This window comes from Helicoverpa zea, chromosome 15 (assembly GCF_022581195.2).
Source record: "Helicoverpa zea isolate HzStark_Cry1AcR chromosome 15, ilHelZeax1.1, whole genome shotgun sequence".
In the NCBI taxonomy this organism is placed as follows: domain Eukaryota; kingdom Metazoa; phylum Arthropoda; class Insecta; order Lepidoptera; family Noctuidae; genus Helicoverpa; species Helicoverpa zea.
In genome coordinates, this window is record NC_061466.1 from 8,283,513 (window position 1) to 8,302,305 (window position 18,793).

The 18,793-nt window shown below is 35.4% G+C and overlaps 1 protein-coding gene across 1 annotated transcript in view; it reads right to left on the reverse strand.

Moving 5' to 3' along the window:
* LOC124637224 (adipokinetic hormone/corazonin-related peptide receptor variant I-like) overlaps positions 1-4,338 on the reverse strand; it is a 140,939-nt gene extending 136,601 nt beyond the window's left edge. The window contains exon 1 of the mRNA XM_047173585.1: positions 4,036-4,338. Within this exon, the coding sequence (XP_047029541.1) occupies positions 4,036-4,338 (303 nt within the window). The remainder of the gene's footprint in view (positions 1-4,035) is intronic.
* Positions 4,339-18,793: the final 14,455 nt, after the last annotated feature.

The following is an 18,793-nucleotide window of genomic DNA, read 5'->3' on the forward strand; positions in this document are numbered from 1 at the left end:
GTAATTTTTATCCTGCTTAGCAGAGCTTTTATACCGACGGTTTTTCAACTAGGTTTTTTTATGTGTAACACATTGCGTGGATGACCTGTCTTCATTGGCATATTACATATTGTATATTTATACCTTTCACGCGATTTCACATGGCATCGCTTGAACCTGTAGTTGTCAATTATATACTGTCGTGCGTAAACAAATACCGAGCGAAAAAGTATTAATAATAATTATGGCACTGAAATTGTTCTTAACCCTAATTATAATGTTGATGCTCTCTGTCGATTAACTTAATTAAATAAACTATGTCCCTGTGTAAATTCTAATGTTCCCTCTCCCACATGACCAACAGTCACTCTCATTCAAAAGAACTTCTTCACACGAGTCAGCACCAACAACAAAATAGCACGAGGCAGGATGAAAGATTAGCCAAAGATATTACGTTTGTAGGCTGCCTAGAATCACCAGTAGTGTACCTATTAATACGGATTACTCTAGGCAAAGCCTAGCGGAGTGCAAGCTTAGAACGTGTAGGTAGTACGGAATTTCCCCTTTTAGAAGAAAAAGGGGTCAAGTGTGTCAGTATGACATTTTTGATAGACGTTTTATCGCTTAGTTAATGATAATGATTATGGATGGTTGACCTTTTAAGAACGGTAATGAGTTAAAGTCTCATCTTTTAGCTCAAAGGGGTAAGTTTCGTATGTGGGAGGTTTTCTCGGAAACAATGAACTGATTTAGAAATGATCTTTTACTGTTAGTGGGAATACTGCTCCTGACGTTTATTATTCGACTAGACAAGAAAAAGTCATAAAGTAGTTATAATAAAAGCAGGTGGCCAAACCTAAATTAAAACTGTTAACTCGTAAAATCTGATATTATAGATACGTAAATGCCGAACCAATAGAAATGAAATTTGGTACGGACTGGTAGCCTAGTTTCTATCCAGGTGCTGCTATTGTTCACCCGGAACACAACTGAAATCACGAAAAACGACTAAATAGTAAAGGTTACTTACTGTCAATACCTACAATATTTTATGCCTCTTAAGCCCACAATCCTTTCTAATACTTCCATTGACAAGTCGGAATATAATTGGTTTATCTCCATGTAACAGTTAGACCGCCATAGTAAATTACAGCAGATTTATTTAACTGCGCTATCAAAGTTACTGCTTCAGGGATTTGATTGTGGTTGTTGAAAATCTAATTACTTTGATGTGGCTTCAAAACTTTCCCTGGATTTCTGGATTTATCTGTCTAGAATTTTCATCTATAGTAATATTATGAAGCTGCAAAGTTCGTTCGCTTAAATCGCTGAGGAATTACCGGCGATTTTTTTTCATTGTTTGATAGCTCATTTATCCAGATGCGGGAAGTAGTTTCTTTGGTTCCGATAGCGGAAGCTAGTAATTTATATTACAATAAGGGTAAAAGGTAGATGGAAAGATTTTCAAAAATCAACACTGAGAATCATGACAATTTTTTTTATAAATTAATTAAGAAATTCAAGAGCAGAGACAACATTCGGAAAATAATAGACGCAAGCTGACATTTACCTATCACCAGACATTTCAAATTCAGTCTGATAAAACGTAGAAAGGCAAATAAAAGGTTTCGGAATAAAAACAGAAGGCAAAATTGTAAACTGTTTCCCATCAAAATACATAAGTATTTGAGAATCTCTAGTTCCATTTAATTTCGTTTGAAAATACGTGTACATTTTACAATGACGTACTTACATCCAGTTTGTAGTCCAGACAGCTCTTTTCATTCACATAACTCGATTACAATACAAAACAAAATAGTTCTTGATTTCTATTAAGTACAAAACTAGGTTAAGAGTTTTATTTTTGTGTCAAAAAGTCGGCGTTATTACTTTTTTTATTGAAAAAAAGAGCTCGTTTGCATGAAAATAGGTTCTTTATGAATGACAAAAAACTAAAGATTCGTGTTTTCTTTTCAGGTTAAGTAACCAACAGGAACCATTCAAAAAAAGTTCGTGTCTGCACAGTGGCATATACCTACAAAATATTGCAAAGTATATACCTACGAGTAAGTATATACAAACTTTTCTAAGTTTGTATGTACTTTCTAAGTATATCTTAGACACCAATGACTGTGTTTCGGATGGCACGTTAAACTGTAGGTCCCGGCTGTCATTGAACATCCTTGGCAGTCGTTACGGGTAGTCAGAAGCCAGTAAGTCTGACACCAGTCTAACCAAGGGGTATCGGGTTGCCCGGTTAACTGGGTTGAGGAGGTCAGATAGGCAGTCGCTCCTTGTAAAGCACTGGTACTCAGCTGAATCCGGTTAGACTGGAAGCCGACCCCAACATAGTTTGGGAAAAAGGCTCGGAGGATGATGATATACCTACGAGTAAGTATATTTCAAAATATAAACCTGCTCAGTAATAGAGCAGTATTGGCGATGTGTCTAATTAATTTCATTTTCATTATCGTCAAAACCATTTAAAATGCCACCTAAGTTACATTTAAGTCCTAGTAAGAAGAAGTTTGCCGATAAGTCATTTTGCCAGCTGTGGTGTGGTATGTAGTATAATAAGACATTAGAAATGACTAATGAGCTAGTATTATTAAAGGTCACGTTGCTCTGAAACACGGATACATCATTTATCGCCTATGCAACCTACACCTTACCGTTTTCACTTCTTTGGAAACCCGTAAAATCAAAATCTCAATACCGCAATCACAAATAAAACATAAAACATATATTTATTTTATTAGCGAAGATTAGCCGGTCGAGAAAATACCTACGCAAGTACTTTTGAGGAAAACGGTAATTGCCACATTGACCCGAATGTAAAAACAAACAAATATTCGATTTCTATTGAAACAAAACTGTGGCCCAAATACCCGATAACGGTTTTAATTGGCCACAGTCCCTAATTCCTTTAATCTCGAACATGATACTGCATTTATTTAAACGATTTTAGATTGTAATCAGAAACTTATACCACGTTTTCGTACCATACATTTAATAAAGATAGAAAGTTTGTTTGGTCCTCTTAAAAAACGGACCATTTCCCAGAAGTCGGTCGAAGTTTGCAATTTTTTTCAAGGGGTTAATTATCATAATGAACCTTAGAGCATTTTTAATTTTAACACCCTAAAAGAACTCATTATTCAAAATGAGCCTGAGATAATTTTTAATCTTTTGACCTTCACCTTGGGGCTTCCTTGACGAAAATATATCCTTTAAAAGAAAATTTCCTGTAGTTTCGAAGTATTTTACGAGGGCAACATGGTGGCATTTTGATGAAGGTTTATAGCCGAGAGAATTGACTCTTTGATACAAAGTATAAAGACTTTCAAGAAGCTATTGGATCAAAAGCCGCAGAAAACTATGTAAGTAACATTTTTGATCGCCCACTGAACAAACATAGCAAAAATTCTGAGCATGAAAGTTCTGTGTTTTATTACATCAATTTAACTGAAACAGTGTCTACTTAAATTGCTACCCGACTAGGCAAAGATATGTAAATGAGAACAGAATAAACGAAGGTTAACTTGAAGATTCTGAGGCGACAAATCACAGAATTCATTTTAAAGTAAAAAGAATTCTACCTCACTTTTGACGCAAAACGTGAGAGACGCTGAACGTCGCTTGTTCGACTCACGAATAAATTGAACTGGGTCCGTGTGTCTGTGTATATGTAATTTAACTTTGTAACTGTACTTATGTGCAGAGAAAATAGAAACTTAAAAACAGAAGCATTTTCTCCTTATGGCCAACAAGGCTAAGCTTCAACAAACAGGAAATAGGCCTCTTGGTATAGTACTTACATAGACATAGATACAATATGACAATGCAAAGGACGAAAACATTGCTGTTTTTATTAGTCAATACATATGTAAATAGGGAACCTTATACAGTCTCATGTTACCAATTTACTGTCCCCAACGTGTGAATGATTCCGAACAACCTTGCAGCCATGGGCAAAAGCCAAGCGCCTAGTGGAAAATAAGACTGAACTAGGGACACATAAGAGGAAGAAAGGGTAAAAGAGAAAAAAATACTCACCTCTAATGGTATAACAATGAACAGCACGATCATATCAGCAACAACTAGATGTGTCATCAACAGATTGACGCGCGACTTTCGTCGGCGCGAGCGCACCAATGACACGAACACGCCCACATTGCCGACAGCCCCGGCAGCCAATAGCGCACTGTATACCCCCACCACGAACCCCTGCTCAGGCGCAGGTATAGTCGTGTCAACAACCTCAGTGACGTTGATCATTGATGTACCTTCCATGTTGAAATAGTCCCAGAATTTTTGGTTGCAGTCAGCCTCTACATCTTCTGGTGCGTCTTGGTACATTGTTGATAGTCATGTCATGGTTTGGCTGATTTTAGGGTCACATTTTTGTTGGTTTAACATTTGTTTCGACAAATGTTTTGCTAAGGTTTTTGAATGTTCACTTTTACACTAAGCACACTTAACTACGTAAAACTTATTTTATATTTTCTATTTTTTGATGCCAAAACTATGTTCCTTACTTTTGGACCTAAAACTTATTTTTATAAGAGCGTTTCGATAATAATTAAAAAGTTTATCCAACTAAACTTAATTTTAAACACCACACTTATACTTTAAAAACTTTTACAACATTAGTAACACTAATATTTTTAACACAAGACACCACAACACTAACAAGGATATTAATGAACCAGAAATTATTTTATTACAATTTACACACAAAACACTTCGAGAGCGAAACTACTACGCCGAGTAGTAAGTCTACGAATTTCCGTAGCGCTACCAAGCGTGTGCCCGCCGTAGCGTCGTAGCACGATATGACGTAGGCAACGGGCATTGCAAACTTTATGAATGGTATTTTATTCAGTGATTGATAAAAACGAAACTATATGAAAAGTACATTATGATCCAATAGACAAACTATGTGTATAGTTTTGTTGGATATTATGTACCTTATAAAGTTTAAAATGTACCTTTTGCAATAAATAAATAAATATAAATAATAAAATACTAACTATGGGAATAAGTAAATATATAATACTTCATACAATTAAGAGAGTATTTCTCGTAATTTTAGACGGATCAGCACAAACATTTGGTCAGATATTTTTAATTAATACGGAGTAAGGCTTTCTCTATTAGGAACAGACACATAATGCTGTGTATGGGAGATTCCTGATTCGATAAAGTCAGCATTTTACCCAAATATCCCGGACCTCATCAGTATATTGTTAACAAATAAAATACTTCCTAATTAATTATAGATAATAGATGTTTCATTTTTTCAGATTACTTCTGCCTATTACATACTTAACTATGAGACCAGCATGTCGATTCTATAAAATATCACAACTCACTTCGACATCACTCTCACTTCGACTTCGATCTAAAGGTAGAATTCCGTGGACGCGACAATAGTCAACCTTTGAAAATGTATGGCACCGTTGTCGAGGCCCGTGACAGTCGCGCGCGGCCGACGAATTTCGTAAGCTGCTCGCGGCATTGTCAAAAATTTAATTCTGGTTTTACTAAAATTCTATAGATGTTATTAAGCGCTAGACCATGTTGAGAAGCGTACGGCCGCGAGCGGCTCACGAAATTCGTCGTCCGCGCGCGACTGTCGCAGCCCTCGGCAGCGGTGCCATACATTTTCATAGGTTGACTTTTGTCGCGCGCGGCTGCGACAATCGCGACCCACGGAATTCTACCTTAAAGTTTCGTGATTGACATTGTCAAACTACACTAGCGCTTCACTATCGAGCGTGTTGACAAGTTGAACTAAATCAAAGTCGAGATTTTGACAGATTTGTCAAAATCTGTCTATCTATAGGGGAGGTAGGGGAGAGATGGGCAGTTGGGAGACATGATCAAATCAGAATAAAAGGGGGGTCCTTTTATTCTGATTTCTGATCATAGTTTTGTTTTTTTTTAATTGGGTAGTTTACGTTACCGACTGGTAACGGTGTTCATCCATAGACTATCTGTCATTTCTGTGAGTTGTCAAGAACAAACACTCGTAAAAGTACTTAAATATTTTGTTGCGGTTTCGGATCGTTATAAAGAGAAAACTAATGAAAGGTATGTGTATTTTCTATTATTAATTATTGATTGTCAAAATCTCCAGTTACAATTATAGTAAGTCGATGCAATCCACACCTATTATACCTTTAGAAGAGAGTACTACAGCAATAGTTAATGGGCCCCACGTTTTTAGGGTTCCGTAGCCAAAATGGCAAAAACGGAACCCTTATAGTTTCGTCATGTCCCTGTCCGTCTGTCCGTCTGTCACAGCCGATTTACTCGGAAACTATAAGTACTACAGTGATGAAATTTGATGGGAATATGTGTTGTATGAACCGCTACAAAAATATGACACTAAATAGTAAAAAAAAGAATTGGGGGTGGGGCCCCCCATACATGTAACTGAGGGATGAAATTTTTTTTTTCGATGTACATACCCGTGTGGGGTATCAATGGAAAGGTCTTTTAAAATGATATAAAGTTTTCTAAAAAACATTTTTCTTAAAGTGAACGGTTTTTGAGATATCAGCTCTCAAAGTCGTAAAAAGTATGTCCCCCCCCCCTCTATTTTTATAACTACGGGGTATAAAATTCTAAAAAAAATAGAGGTGATGCATGCTAATTAACTCTTTCAACGATTTTTGGTTTGATCAAAGTATCTCTTATAGTTTTTGAGATAGGTTGATTTAACTGTAATTTACGGAACCCTTCGTGCACGAGTCCGACTCGCACTTGGCCGGTTTTTTTTATTTTAGTCTAATATGACCGGGACCACCTACGTAGGTTGACAGGTAAGTAACTATTTTTTATTTTCTAGTTTTCAGTGCACATAAGATAAAACCGTTTAACTTAAAAGTTTTTTTACCGATTTTTTTTTTCATAAACTAAGTCAAAAGTGTCCAATGCTCTCTATGGTAGGGAGGCTTTTCTTCGTCAGTGAAAATTTGTGAGGTTATAAATCTGCGCGAAAAATCCTTTATAGAATCTTGTTTCAGGTACCGTTGCCAACTTGATCTAGAGACTATTATATTTAAAATAGTGTTTAAATAAAGTTCTAAGTGTTTTAAAGTGATTAAGTGCCTACATTTAACGATGGCTAGAATGTTTTTGCTTAAATCTTTATTAGAAGAAGCTCATGCTTTAGATAATTTAGAAAAGCGTCAACAATCTGCTAGAATTCGTAGTTTACCTTTATTAACTCGCGATGATGACTATGTGAGCATATATAGATTGTCAAAGGAGCTAATTGACCAACTGGAGTCTGATTTACTGCCCCTGATAAAGCCCACAAAACGTCGAGGCAAAGGACTTACAACTCGTGTAAAAGTAAGTATTGACACAGTTTATAGTTGAAAAATTGTAATCAAGCACACAATAATAAGAAAAACACTTAGTTCTTAATAAGGAGTATTCCCTTTATGTGGTTTCCCCGCCAGCTGATATGTTTTCAAAAGCCTCTGTACTTCAGTTATAATATTGGTATTCTCTTAAGCATGAAAATAACCAAATTGGTCTCAATTTTGTTTTCACTAAATCCAGATAAAGTAGGTATTACATTTTTTATTGATTTATTGTTTCACAGATACTATGTACTTTATCATTCTTGGCTAGTGGCAGTTACCAGAAGGTTATTAAAGAGGGCATCAGAACTTATTTATCGCAACCGTCTGCATCTCGTTGCATAAATGAAGTAGTGGAAGCTCTGAACAATCCGGCCGTAGTAAAAAAATATATAAGGTTTCCTCAAAATCAGCAAGAAAGGCAAATTTTAAAAGAAAGGTTAGTACCTAGATATAATATAATTTTAATATTATTATAATTAAACTGACCCTTTTATTTTTACAGTTGATCATGTTAGTGATTATTGTAAATTACAGGTTCTACAAAAGGTTTGGGTTTCCAGCCACCATAGGCTGTATTGATGGCACTCTGGTGGCAATGAAGAGACCAGCAGAGAACGAAGAACGGTTTTACTGCCGCAAAGGCTACCATGCAAGAAATGTGCAATTGGTAAAATGGATTTCAATGTTGTAATCAATTATAATTAGGTATAATAGAGTCATTGTAATTTATTTCTTTTTCAGATAACAGATGCAGATTTAAATATTTTACACGTGGATCCCACATATGGAGGAGCTACTCACGATAGCTTCATTTTTAATTATAGTGCTATCAAAGACCTTTTAGAGGCATTAACAAATGCTGGTGAAGAAGTAGTTTTGCTCGGTAAGTAGATCCTTTCCTGACCCTGCTTCAGAATATAAGCCTAATTACTAAGTATAAAAACTACATAGTTATTTTTTTTTCAGGTGATTCAGGATATGCTCAGCGTGCCTACCTCATGACGCCAATTAGTGGCGCTGAAGAGAATTCCCCTGAAGCTTATTACAATAAGCGTCATTCAACTGCTCGCAACTCAGTTGAGAGAACAATAGGCCTCCTAAAAGGACGATTTAGGTGCTTATTAGTACACAGAGTACTCGACTACCATCCAGATGTAGTTGCAAAAATAGTAATTGCATGTTGTGTTTTGCACAACATGTGCAATCGCGCGGGAATTCCGGCAATCTCTATTTCCGAGGAAGAAAGAGTAGAAGAGCTTGAAATAATTGCTGAAGCAACAAGGAGGCAAACTAGAGATTTACCATCCAACGCCGATTTAGCTTTAGGTCAATTACGAAGGCGAAACTTCGTGAATGGGCTTTGGCGTTCACGTCATAATTAATGGGTGCTAATTAAATAGACTTCTTTTTATTATCATTATTCGGCCCAAAAATGTATGTTGGCTTCTAAATTACTAAGTCAGCCACAATTAACTATGCCGGATTGCTGAACCAGAGGTCTTGGGTTCGATTCCCGGTTCGGTCGACATTTGTGTGATGAGCATGCTTGTTGGCCGTGGTCTGGGTGTGACAATATGTATCTATACTAATATTATAAAGAGGAAAACTTTGTTTGTTTGGTTGTAATGGATAAACTCAAAAACTACTGGACCAATTTTAAATATTCTTTCAATAATCTTAGCTGATGTTTATTTTGTTTTGATTGAAAAAAATAAAAAAATAAACTCATGTAAATTAGCTTATTCCCGCCATCCCTGTACCTTTATCAAGAAACATGAGAAGAAGGCTAAAATTAACTATTCGATTCGATCAAACTCCAAGTAATTTCCGGATATATTTCAGACGCAGTTTAATTGGTAATCGTGACTCCTATCAACCTTTTCAGTCAGTAACTACCACGGAGTACCATATGCAGGTAGATTAGACGCCTTCTTCCAGGTCAAATTCGTACGGAGGACATGACCAAAACGATCACTTACGAGGGAACTAACTAGGCGTTCGGGTTCTTTAAGACAGCTGTCAATGATTTTTGTTATTACAACAAAAATGTTCGGGTCCAAAGAAGGTGTATTATGGCGAAAACAGCAACGATCCTCGTCCCCCGCTAACCCGCATTTTGGCGCGCTACTTTCTAAGGTGATTTTCGTGGCACCTCCGCTAGTCATTTTGTTCTCCATGACTATAATAAATCTTAATACAGATTAAACTATCGGCCAACTATATAAAACTTTTCAGTCAGAGGGGCTTAGAGTAGTCAATTCAACTATGGAACAAACTGGAAGGTACTGTTGTATTATCCAGTTTTACCCTTTGGTTACGGAACCCTTATAACTATAATAGATATACTGAAAATATGTGTACGAGTATGTTTGTTACATAACGTAAAATTCGTCTTAACAGTGCTTTTATACCTTCGTTTTTCCCTTCGGTTTTATTTCGCGCGATAAAAGCCGAACGATAAAAAACCTTTCACCCGTTTGCACATTTCAGTCATCATTTGAACCGGTATTTGTCAATTTTTTGCTGGTGTAAAAGCTCTGTAAGCAAGCAGCCATCATCAAAAGTTCAATAACCCCCTAAAAAGGTCTTTGCCCAGTACTAACACAAATTGACAGAATGACAACAATAACCTTCGAATCACAATAGAATTTAATTAAGCTGCATTACTATCAGAGAATTCGATTCTGATGCCAATGATCCCGGGCTGATTTTAGGCCCAAATATTTAGGCTATAATATTCTATCTAGACTGGAAACAGGAATCTAGAAACTTGACATTTCCATACCATCAAAATGAGGATTTAAATCTTTACAACAATATAATAAATGTCAGGTTATTTATTACGCTTTTACATAAAACTGCAGTACCAAATTCGACGTAATTTTGTCAAGAGACGGTTGACTAGAATAGACTCCAGAAGACAGGGTAATTTTTGTCGTATTTTTTTGCAAAAAATAGACTAATATGCATGTATGTTAAGCGCAACAGAGCTTCATTATAATACCACTAGTGCTCCTAACCACTAATTACTTAACATCATAATATTTCCCATTTCTCTTAGGAAGTGGGTTTCCTCGTGTCGACGACCTAGCAACGAGCTTGCGATTAATCCCGTTATCGAAACAATCGTTTCTAATTAATCGAGACGTGATGTGGGTGGTGTTTTGCATCGGCATACGTTATTTTTGTTAATGGTGTAGAAAATGGGTTGTTTCTGGGTAAATACTGGTAAGACAAAAATTTAGATTAAGAGTAAATCAAACTAATGTTAAAATATTTTCTGCATTAATTTGTATGTAAATAAAATATGGATAAAAATCGTGATAAAACAATTGACAGAAAAACTTTTAAATTATGTTAAATCTACTGTTATGCTCACTAGATAACTTTTGGGTTTAGTGTTAATATATTTATCTGATTTATTATTCATTTTATTGAAGCTCGGAACAAGTTACATAGGTACAGAAATGATAACGACCTAAATAACGTGGAGCATAATTTAAAAAGTTGTAAAAGTGACAAACTTTTCCAATGCTACAAGGAAACCAACAAATTGAAGTTGTAGGTGGAAATACATTTCATGTAGGATAAATAGCACCAACATAGAAATTCGATAGAAGTTAATTTTAGCCTGAAAAATATATTTTGTACCAAATAGGCTGTCCACGCAAAATACTTCTGTCAACAACCTTACTTTGATACAAAATCAATGTACGCGTTCAACTATTTAATTAAGTACATTAGTTTACAGTGCATACAAAAAATTCTTTTTTAGATCTTTGTCCGGGCACAAGTAATTAATTACTCTTTTAAATGCAAAAGTGAAAGTTTTTTTTTAGTTAAGAGTTCAAAAACTTCCAATAAAAATATAAGTAGAGTCCTAAAAAAATATCTATCCACCTTATTATAAATCACGGTTTTAAAAAATAAAAACTTTCGTGCTAACTTTAAACTGTTTCCTCGAAGAAAGTTAAAGGTCTAAACACAAATAGCACAATTACCAGTAGTTTTTAAAACCATATTTTAAAATAACGGGACAATAGTTTAAAATCATAATACTTATGGGTTTGCGTGGGCTATTCACAGTGCGTAATCAAGGAGTTTCTCATCCATTATTCCCATTCACAAAACTTCATTCATATTCTCATAATATTGCAATTTGAGCACACAAAGAGTAGACTCTCATACAATGAACCATCATGGCGTACTGTGACGTCACTCGTCTAAGGATTGTAAGCAATATCAAGTTATTGGAAAGTCAACGACCTTATCAAACATTACTCTTTGTTTTTGTATTTAACTTTATTAAATTGAAATTGTTACTGATAATGTAAACGGATTTTAGGGATTTGATCGCAAATTAATCTGCGGGTTGTTCGAAAGAGATACCGCGGCCCTGGTACACAAAAGGCCTTTGCCGGAACACGACGGTTTTTAGTGAGTAAGAGTCTGACACTCCCTCTCCGCTGCTAACCCACAGCGGGAGGGGTCATTTGATGATTTTTGAAAAAAATGATCGCAAATTAATTATTTTAGTTTTTTTTAACTTAGACGTAAAATTCAAGAATACTTTTTTAATTAAGAAATAATAAAATCAATTGTCCATTCTAAAATAAATTGGCAATTAAAAAAAATGCACAATTGATAATTGCATTCGTTTTGTCCTTTGTCAAAGCTGTAGGTATCGAATCTAATTACTTATTTCGCCTTATTAATGAATCAAAGTTCATTCGCTTGAAGAAAAATGTTTTTTAACTTAGCTTTTCCAAAATCACTTTCTTACCCGATTGTACTCCTGTCATACATGTTAGTACAGTTGCGTACAAGTTTATTCGGAAATAAAGTTATCTCCCGCCCACCTAGCTGTTACCTCTGGCAAGCGAAATTGACAGGTGAATAAATAATTTAATATTTCATGTGGTATCATAACTATATGTTATACCACTTGTTTCGCGGTGTTTTATTCGTAACCCATTTCTAAGAAAATTTTTTACTCACAATTTATACTTGTCAACAAAAATATGATTTTATCCGACTTTCCAAAACATTTTTTTATATATTTTTCATTTTTTTTCAATCTTTTACAGATTATAACTTCCAGCTGGTTATCTTTTTTATCGAGCAAAAAAAAATCATGTCAACACTGACAGTAATAAATATTTTCAAAGAATTACTGCCCTGATATAACACACCCTGTGATTAATTCATAAATAAAAACAAAAATTAACCAACTCATGTTTTGCCTAAAAAACGTGACCCTTTTCAACAAGATTGTACAAGGATATAATTTTACCCCGTTATAATTATTTTGCCGAAGTTCAATAAACTCTACGCTCATGGAAAAAATATTTTATGAACATTCAGGATTTCTGCGATATGACAAAAAATACATTGTTTCAGACATTTGAAAAGGTTATTGTGTTGACCTGTCTACACAAAAAAATTGTACGTATACAATTGTCAAAATAAATTAATCAATTAATCATAATCTCCAGCGTGATGGAATTGTTTTTTTTGTGTGTGGGTTGCAGGGTTACTAACCTAGGGTCAAAGTTTTGATTAATATTCCCTAAAAATCCCTAAAGTTACGACACTATCTGCGAGCAGCATTTTATTAAGTCTATGCTGCACTACTTTAAAAACTTCACACATAGTAATAAAAAAGGTTATGCAATATTTCATTACAACAAACTACAAACAAGCAAACTAGCTTGTAAAGGCCAATTTCACTAACAAGGTCAACGACCGTTTAAAGAAAACTGCCGTTTATCATAAATTTGAGCCTCCAATACGATTGATACTCAAAATTAAGTTTGGGCAAAAAGTAGGTTCCTGGGAAATTCTTATTTGATATTAATAAAAATGTTAATTTGAACTAACTTATTAAGTAATAATTTGTCAGTGTAATTGGCTTCAAGAAAATTACTTCGATATTTGTTCTAACTTCATATTTTCCTTACAACGTCATATTTCATTCCTCGTTAAGTTTACACGTGTGAAACTTAACAGTTGCAAGGAAAAATACGGGAAGTAGAAAGGTTTTTCAAGATAAAATCTTGTGGATATGTGTGTTACATTTGGGCTGTGTAAACCGGAGTTTCATATCTGAAGCCTTATCTTTCAATCTGTATGTATGTGAGCATCAAAAATAAAATGAAATGATCTTTGCGGTTGCTTTGAAGGACGTTTTATTTATTTTTATTTATAAAACAGAATGTAATCTTTAATTTGAACTGAAAAAAGTTATTTTAATACGGTGTTTGTACAACATTGCTTTAAGGTCGCCTTGGCAGTCGTTACGGGTAGTCAGAAGCCAGTAAGTCTGACACCAGTCTAGCCAAGGGGTATTGGGTTGCCCGGGTAAGTGGGTTGAGGGGGTCTGATAGGGCAGTCGCTCCTTGTAAAGCACTGGTACTCAGCTACATCCGGCTAAACTGGAAGTCAACCCCAACATAGTTGGGAAAAAGGCTCGGAGGATGATGGACTCTGATAGGCATCTAATAGACTGCCGCACCATTTGATTCACAGATTGGTATATTTCCGCTAGAATATCAATATAATAAGTACAAGTACTTTACTTCCATATCATATTAATGTCTAGAACTTTATTATATTCCTAAGAAATTACACGATACATTACGTAGGTACATGTTTCTCTATATACTGATTTCCAAGAAAAGAGAATCTTGTGTTCAAATGTATTGCGAGAAACGAGACAGAATTCATTCCCACTGAATGTAACAGTTATAATTAGAATTGGTACAAATTGCTTCGAGAAATCTGCAGAAACTTTAATAGGAAATTACAGTAGGTATCCACGGTCATTGAACTCAGTCCAATTTATTCAGGAATTCATAAAATAAAACCGGCTGGTATTTTCTTATAATAACATCGATATGGATAGCATAACTTTTCATATTCTATATTTACTTTAAACTTGCTATTTATTATCTGTGTTTATTTTATGTAAATTGAACAAAAAAATAATTGATTTTGTTTTTATGTGAAAAAGAGCACCTCTAGCACTCGAATAATTGAATATTATGCTAATACGTATAGTAAGTAAAATGACAAAGCAAAATGGCAAATTTTTGCGCGGTCAACTTGTGGATGACGAGTTCACAAAAGCACATTAAATTGGTGGGCCAGTAAATCGTACATCTTCTTAGCTAACAATAGTCAGAAGGCAGAAAGTCTGATAACCAGTCGTATCAATAGTCATCGGGTTACCCAGGTAACAAAATTGAAGTCAAATAGGCCATCGTTTGGTGTGAGTGCCAGGGAGATGATAATGATGTAAAAGTAATGAACTTTATATAACCCTTTACTTATTCTTCTCGAATACAAAAATAACCCTCATTTGAGATGCTTATTTATTTCTTAAAAGGCACTTTACAACCTACTTCGTAAGTACATCACTTTGTACGAATTGGTGGATCAAATATTTAGATTAAAAGCTGCCTCGTATATTTGTGAAAATGTAGCTCCTTTTTCTCAAAGTCGGTTGGAGATTCCCTAAGCAATTGCTCGATTACTTTGGATTGAAATGTATGTAGATATAATTTAAATATAGTAGGGTGGTTGCTATCTGCTTATACATGGATCCATTATTTGTGTGTCTGTATGTATGTATAACGTTATCTTTATATACACAATCCCCAAAGGTCAATGTACTTATCGCTGGAAACAAACTTGACGTGTAATAAACACCTGTGCCATTAATTTTCGTAGATTTATGAAAGTAGCAAAATGTATGGAAAAGTTGTTTTTTGCTGAATCAGTTTTTGTGCCACCATGTACACACATAAACAGTTAATAAAAATATTCAGCTTGTAGACAAATTAACGTTAACCAAAATCAAAATTCCGGGCCCTTGAACGGAACGGGGTTTGAACATTTTCACACATAATGATGAAAAATACCTACCAATAAAAAACTATGATCAATAAAATCTGAAATCATACAAAGAACAAACATATGCAGCACAGATAATAAACTCCTTAGAGAATATTCTGCAAAAATATGTCACATCCAGCTGGTATAAAAGAAAAGTATAAATATTTTTCCAGTAAGCGAACTATAAAAATATGTATTTAGGTTTAGAAAAAAATATACATGACTTTATACGAATGAACTAGAAAACTGATTCGATTTTTAAAATTCTTTACTGATACAAATCAAATCCTTAGAGATACACTCGTTTGCGTAACTAAGCTTAAGAGTGTCTAGATATAGATAAGTAGTTAGATTCATAAATCAGTATAAAGATGAATGGTAGTACGCTCATTATAAGGATCAGGTATTAAGTCAGTATCGGACCGACTGAATACTTTGACAATAAAACAGATATTCTATAAAAAAAAATTGCCGTATATCAGTCCATCTGTCGGCTGGCCGTTTTGTCTGCAGTTTGCGAGTACTCTTAGAGATACTTATACTCGTCTGGGTACCTTGGCTTTATTGGTAGAAAGCGTAGGTTTGGTTACTATGCGTCTTTTGTTCAATATCAGGCCTTTCTTGCAAGCTACGCAAGTCTTCGAAACCCGATGATTTTGACCTTTAAGCAACTATCGCTATTTACATAGCCTAGCGAAAGAAGAGACTAAGTCATATGACCTAGATGGAATGTATTAGAAACCTACTAAATACACCTATGCAATTAACTTTCAAGTTATTTGTACTTTGTATGTCATCTTAATCAATAATTTAAAGGAAATCGCGAAAGCAAGCTGCAATAATGAAGCCCAGGCCGTTTTCTAGCTACAGTAGCTTTTCTAGAAGATCAGCCAGCTCATAATCCGATGAAATGACAATCTGCCAAGATAAGAGAGCTCTGGTGCAGGGCCGAGGTTAACGTGCTCTCCAAGGCACGAAATCTTTACAAGTCATATTATACGCGTTCACATGAGTTTCATGTTTTGCTTACACAATGCCAATGAAACTTGACATGAAAATTGTTCGAACCAAGGAGACGTTGCTTTTTAAATTGTCAGATTGCAGGAAATTTTCTAAGAATTAGCTGGCAGTTAGAAACAAAAACACAGCAGGTTCAAAATCACTAATCTTGTTTACAAAGTGAGATGAACCATTTAAGAGATCTTTGCAAAAAGGCCTTTGCCCAGCTAAGAGGCAGTAAATAATGGAAAGATGATTATGTTTACTGAGGCAAATTCAACAGATTTGCTCGGTTTCGCTCCCAAACGCAATTGAGAATTAACGCTAAGTAAATTCTCAAGCACTCTGAAAAGACAAACGTACTTAGAGGGGTTTTAACCTGAGAAGATCTTTGTAAGTATTACAAAATTACCCTCGTAATGGTGGCATTCCTATAAAATTTCGTGAACGAAAAATGAGTACAGTGTATGAAGAAACTTTCTGTGCGTCACAGTATCGTAAAACAGTGGAATCTTAATCAAAGGATACTTATACAGATTTTAAAATGACCCCTGGGACTTTTTGAAAGAGCTACCGCGACGCAATCAAAGAGTGATTAAACTTAAGTGTAATCTATTTCTCATCAGTTAGAGCCCGGTTTTCGATGCAGTAATTAACTTGGCTTTGTCATTAAAAAAGATTAAACTGCTACTTGCTACTTTTATTAGATAACCGCCTATATAATCAAACAGAGCAACTATTCGCCATCTAAATGATACTTGTATCCATTAACATAATCAGTAGATTAATCTCCTAACCACTGGATATTAGTTAATACTACTCATTCTAGTATGTGCGGAAGGGTTTGATAGCCGCTATATCAATGTAGCTAGAATATCCGACCAACACTAATGGTTTCCCTTTGTGGAGTAATTATGGACGAAGAGCCCGAGGCTAGTAGACTTTACTTATAGTTTGTGCATCCACAATCATAGAGCAACTACTTCCCGGCCGCCGCGCTGGACCAGGTAGACACCATGGGCGCCGGGTGTCGCGAGATGACTCCCGGCCACCGTAGGCGTGGGTCTGTGGGCGGTGAGTTCGGGTGGCTCATCGCCCCTCTGTCTAGACGACAGACCCGTGTCGACGGCGCGCGTAGTTCCACGCGCTCCTCAAAGAGATGTCAGCAACCCCAGCGGGGCCCAGCAGGGTCAAGGCCTGCCAGGGCTGCGGGTCGTTCGAAAGAGATACCGCGGCCCTGGTACACAAAAGGCCTATGACGGAACACGACGGTTTTTAGTCAGTAAGAGTCTGACACTCCCTCTCCGCTGCTAACCCACAGCGGGAGGGGTCATTTGATGATTTTTGACGTCGTTAAAAAAAAAAAGAGCAACTACTTCGAAAGACTGTGAGAAGATTTGGAAGATAATAATCTATATCCATATAATTAATGTGTAGAGAAGTAATTTTTGTACATTGAATATATTGAAGAATAAAATAAGAGGAATGGAAGAAAAAGACATTGCGCCGACCCCAGATGACTTGGGAATAGGGCAGGAAGATGATGATGATGATGAATTTATTGCAAAATAAATTAGCCAGCATGTTAAAGAATAACCAGCAGGACCCATTTCTAGTATTTTTGGAATTCTTGTAACAAAAAATAATAATATCAGTTTATGATTTAATCTTTCTATAGACACATTAATACTTATTTTCCACGCGGCTCAAAACCGGCTCTCAGTCTAACCTAGGCAGTCAGGTCAATGACATTAGCTTGATGAAGGGACATAGGATGTTCAGCTAAAGTTGCTACAGTTGGTTCTCTGTGATGAATTACTATTGTTATTACTTAGATGCAGGTGTAAGTAATTAGTGTTAAACTGTTTTGACAACATAACGTGATTTTGATTTATTTTCGTAAGTTGTAGAAGTTGTGCGTAGTTATCATCATCATTCATAATAATTTGTTTTAATTTTGTTATTTTTTCAAGGTGATCCATGATACTTAGAAGATTAGAAATTACTGAAGTTATACCTAGAATAATTCTTAACTTGGTATAACTTGGTGTTCTAAATAATTAAGGTATATTTTTTTAGTAAAAAAGTCTGACTTCAAAAAGATTTCAAACGCACTTGAAAACCATTGGGATCCTGGATCCTGGATCCTGGAAACAGTTGAATGTACAAAAAATATTGAAGTTTTGCAGACTCACTACCGTGTCGTATGTTTCGCATGAACGATCTTTCCGAACTCGGTTCAGACAAATTCTTCGATTTGGTATAGCGTACTCGATATCCATACCAGGAAAAGTATTTTTCTAAGAAATACGTAGGTATCTACCTAATGATCAGAAATGTGACCACTTGGTCGGGATGTAGTTAAGTACATAATAATATTTTGTAATTGTATTGCTCTGTTTTGAATTACATTATTTATCTCTTAACTGTTAGAAAACGCTATAGGGGAAAATGGAAGAGGATGACATATTAAACCGACCCCAAATAAATTGGAAACAGGGCAGGAGGAAGAAGAAGAACTGTTAGAAAACGCATAA